The sequence below is a fragment of the Cariama cristata genome, unplaced genomic scaffold (assembly GCF_000690535.1).
Source record: "Cariama cristata isolate BGI_N322 unplaced genomic scaffold, ASM69053v1 scaffold13852, whole genome shotgun sequence".
NCBI lineage: Eukaryota > Metazoa > Chordata > Aves > Cariamiformes > Cariamidae > Cariama > Cariama cristata.
In genome coordinates this window covers 17,835-22,424 of record NW_009605578.1, presented here as the reverse complement: position 1 = coordinate 22,424, position 4,590 = coordinate 17,835, and the positions used below count along the sequence as shown (strand labels likewise).

At 40.6% G+C, this 4,590-nt stretch overlaps 1 protein-coding gene across 1 annotated transcript; it reads left to right on the top strand.

Annotated features, from left to right (window-relative positions):
- Nucleotides 1-1,641: 1,641 nt before the first annotated feature.
- LOC104156300 (caltractin) lies at nt 1,642-4,246 on the top strand (the record flags this gene model as incomplete). Its single annotated transcript, XM_009696026.1, has 4 exons — nt 1,642-1,797; nt 3,256-3,384; nt 3,495-3,632; nt 3,864-4,246. Coding segments are annotated over 4 exons (513 nt in total), but the record flags the coding sequence as incomplete, so codon positions are not given.
- Between the last annotated feature and the right edge of the window lie 344 nt (nt 4,247-4,590).

Genomic DNA, 4,590 nt, shown 5'->3' with positions numbered 1-4,590 from the left:
CCGCCTCGGCTGCTTGGTTTCCTCCCACAACGCGGAAGTCAACCCCCCGGCCAAAGAGGGAAAGGAGAGCCTCCCCCCTCCCCACCTTGGCACTCTGAAAAACGCCCCCGATAGAACACCCCGAATCGCAGAGTACCTCACCTGCTCTCAGGGTGTGGGGTAGGCCGGGGGAAAGGCGCCTGGTTCGTTTTGGAGCAGCTTACCGGCCTCTTGCACTTCATTCGGTCCCCTGTAGCATGTGGCGTATCCAAGTGGCATCGCCCAGGGGAGAAGCTGAAACATAAAATGGATTTGCACCACTCACTTTGGAAATAAACGGATCGGGAAGCAATGCACACGCCGCTACTCCTCAGGATCGTCAACGTTTTTACTAGATTTGTAGGCGTGTAACACGGAATGCAAGTAAAAAGGTTCAGGTAGTGTGCTAGTGTGGGGTTTTTTCAGCAAAAGGTCTCAGGTGGGTTTCTTCCAGAGTGGAATATAAGGAGTAAAAATCCTGCCTGTGTTAATAGCAGCTAAAAGTCAGAGATGTTCCAGGCAAATTGGTTTGCAATCCAACCTGGGAGGGACAAATCATGTTAAAAAATGAAATTTCATTTCCAAATACAACAAAATGGCATCTTCCGCGTTACACACTGGGTATTTAAAAAAGAGACATGAGCCAAAAAATGGTAAAAGTTCAGCAGAGGTAAGAGATTGATCAGCAGTAGCTAGAAAACAAATTCCTTTCTTGGTATTTGTTTTATTTACTTTTATAAAGCCCACCCAGTTAAAGTTGGGAGTGGGAGGGACTGCTCTTCCTTCCATGAATCTGTGCGGAGTCAAGACTGAAGGACTAAAATCTCTCTGCTGCTGGTTTAGAAGAAAACCTATACTGGAGGAAAACATCTTTCCTGATGTTGGGGGTGTGGGAACACTCTCTACTGCAGCAGCTTACACCAGAAGCAGGAAAGGTCGCAGAAGTGTCCTGGATAATAACGCACCAGCTCAGCACAAGCAGATTAGTTCTCCTTATGGGACAGATTCTGTGTTGATCTCGCTGCCACCATAGCACGTTGTTACCTGGCACCACAGGTAGTTGGTGTACAGGCAGGCGGGAGCTATGCAGCTCCCTTTAAACTTTGCTCCAACCGAGCAGATGCTCTCAAGACTTACCATTTCAGTGCTGACTTTGAGGAGTGGCTGAATTTGAGTCCCATTTAGAGTCAAGACCCTATACAACCAGCCTTTTTAGCTGTGAGGATGATTTACTCATGTTTGCTGGGTGAAACCACTCCTGATACATCAAAGGAACTGGCAGGAGGTGCAGAGGGTCTTCACCTCAGTCCCCTCAGTGGAATGTTCATTTTCAGATTGGCCACCTGTTTTTCTGGCATTACTCCTTTAATTGATGATCTTTCTCTTTAAAACAGAAAACATGAAGCCCAAAAGCATATCCCCCAGTAATAAACTCTTCAGCTTCTTTTCTTTCTAGAATAACCTAAGAAAATGAGGATAGAGACCCAGTGTCTACCACTTGCAGCAAAGAATGCCTCTCACTTCTGCTACAGCTTTACTGTTGTTATTCATAATTCAGTTGTGTTTTGAATTTTGCCTGGAGTGGGCTGTTTGTTATCTTTTTTTCTCCTTCACTTTCTGAAGGCATCCAACTATCGAAAACCTGGCTTAAGTACAGCCCAGCGGAAGAAAAGTGGCTTGAAACCTGAACTTACAGAGGAGCAAAAGCAGGAGATCAGAGAAGCTTTTGATTTGTTTGATACTGATGGATCTGGAAGCATCGACATAAAAGAACTGAAGGTTTTGAAACTTTTTTTTCTTGGATGGAAATATCTTTGGTCTCAAAATTGTAGCTGCTTTTTCTGTTTGTCCAGCCCTAACTATTTTAAAATAGATTTGGAGTACAAACAAGAGTAATGGCTTGCTGTCGTGACTGAATTTGGGGTGTACTACATGGTTAACCTGAGAAAGCTCTCTTATGTAGTACTTCAGAGCAGACAGGCTTCTCTAATACATGGATAGTAGCTCAGAAAGCTTTGAATAGCTGAGCGTTACAGGAAGTAAACAATTCCTCTTATTAGCAATGCACAGTACACATCTCAGTTTCCATGACCGGCTAAGATCCTGGTTTCTGGGAAGTGGACTTTGTTGTTGTGGGATGAATGTCAAGAGTATCAAATTTTTTGTTCACCTCAGAACTAAACACACAGGTTTTGCACACATTCAGGAAAGATACAAGCGTATTTTCATATACATAATACAAAAATTACCTCATTTTTAATTTAAGAACAAAACAGAGGTCTGAGTTGCATTTCAGTAGCAATTCAGGTAGTGTGGGTATGTGCACGCACGTGCATACTCACAGTAGTACAAGGGGGAAGATTATTCTCAGTTCTCTCCCTATGTTTTTATGTGTCTTAATTACCTCCTTGACCGTGATTTCTCACATACAGACACTCTCCCTCAATTTCTGCGTATGTAACCTAGAAGCATGAGTTACCTAAGCCTGTGGCTTATCTCAGGATTTAGTTGGAAGTACTTATGCTTGGTTAAGGAGACCATGTTCTTTGAACGCAGATGATATATACATTAAAATACAGTTCTTAAAATGGACTGAAACGTTTTAGCATCAACCATTTAATGCTGTGGTTTCCTTTTTCAAAATTAATTCAAAATAATGGATGTTTTACAATAGAAAGTGTACCCCTCTGAAAGACAAAATGGAACATTTTCTTTTGTCCCATTGCAAGAAACTGGTCAGAAAACACACTTCAGTTAAATGTTAAGTTTCTGGTGAGTTGGCACTTTCCAGTAGCAAAGTGTGAAAATTTCTGCCTAATGTTAACTATTGATTTCCACTACAGCATATAGGAAGAATGAACACTCATTAATTTCAAACGGAGTGAGATTGCATCCCTGGTCTCCAGCCTCCCTTGAAGTCCCATCTTGATAATCCAGTCCCTTTAGGAACTGCGTAGACTGGAACCTTTACCCAATTCAGACACAAAAGGTTTCTCTTAGTTTCAGAAATATATCCATGTTCCACATGGATCTAAAGAGAATGTATGTCTGTGTCTTAAGAATATCAAACCTACACTGTTACTACTTGGAAAGATGAAACAAGCTGGTAAGAGATACCAAGATGTTTTCATTGCGGTGAGTTATTACAGTTTTGGACAAGGAAATTAAACAAGCTTTAGTGCAGCTGCTTACCCTGTAATTCTGGTGGCCTCCTAACAGAATTGCTTTTTGGCACAGGTTGCAATGCGTGCTTTAGGCTTTGAGCCAAAGAAGGAAGAAATTAAGAAAATGATAGCAGATATTGACAAAGAAGGAAGTGGCACCATTGACTTTGAAGACTTTTTGGCTATGATGACGCAAAAAATGGTAGGAATTCTTAAGAAAAATCCTTGTAACAGCATAAAAAAAAAATACTGAAAAGGAATATCTTGGTGGTAAGTGTTTTCTAATTAATGTGTATTTTACTCTTCTTTTAGAGCGAAAAGGATTCAAAAGAAGAAATCTTGAAAGCTTTCAGATTATTTGATGATGATGGGACAGGAAAAATCTCCTTCAAAAACTTGAAAAGGGTTGCCAAGGAGCTGGGAGAAAATTTAACAGATGAAGAACTTCAGGTAATTCCAATTCGCCAGAGCTTTTCTAACAGGCACTGTAGCTCCTAAAGATCGGGTGGAAATTTACGCCTATACAAGAAGGGCTGAGAGGTCAGAAATATGAAGAGCAATTAAATACATAATTATGTTTTCATATGAAGCACTTCTGATTTGTTGTTGTTTTGTTTTAATGCATGGAAGATCTTGTGTTTAGAGTCCAGTGCCTGATCAAATGTACAATGTGTTTTGTAGGAAATGATTGATGAAGCTGATCGAGATGGAGATGGAGAAGTAAGTGAGCAAGAATTTTTGAGAATCATGAAGAAAACCAGCTTATATTAATATTTGTTGCCTTGCTATACAGCTGCTCCAAAAGATAACCAGGAAAAGACTTAAAAACTGGGCTTGTGTCTCCTGCATATTTTCTGCCCTATAAAGAAAGTCTGAAAGGACAGATTTTTGGTTCATTCTTCTTTTTCGGCAAAGTTAATTGGGGAAGGGGGGCTTCAATACCCAGAACTGTTAAAATGAGATATTGCAGAAGTGAAAAGGAAGGATGAACTGAACCTGCAAGGCAGGGTCCCTCCTCTCCCTCGAGAATTTCAGAGTCCCATTTTGGATAGACAACGTTGTGTTTCACTAAAAGACATTTCACTTGAGATGTGAAAATTCCCACTGCTGCTGGGAAGGGCCACTTTTGATTTTCCTAAGGCTACAGAATGAATGTACAAGCACAGTATTTTTATTCCTTTTAAGGCTTTTAGGTTATCTTTTGGTATTTGTCTCCTTTTGTTTTAATTCCATGAAAGACTCTCAAACTAATTGCGTATCTGTATTTCTGTATAAAACACTCTTTTCCCATGACAAGTTGATTTTGGACCCAATGGGAAGCAAACGTAGATAACCAGACTTCATTCTTCATTTGGAGCTGTGTGCCATCAGTAGGTGTTCTTCTGTTTATCTGATCATCTGAAACGTA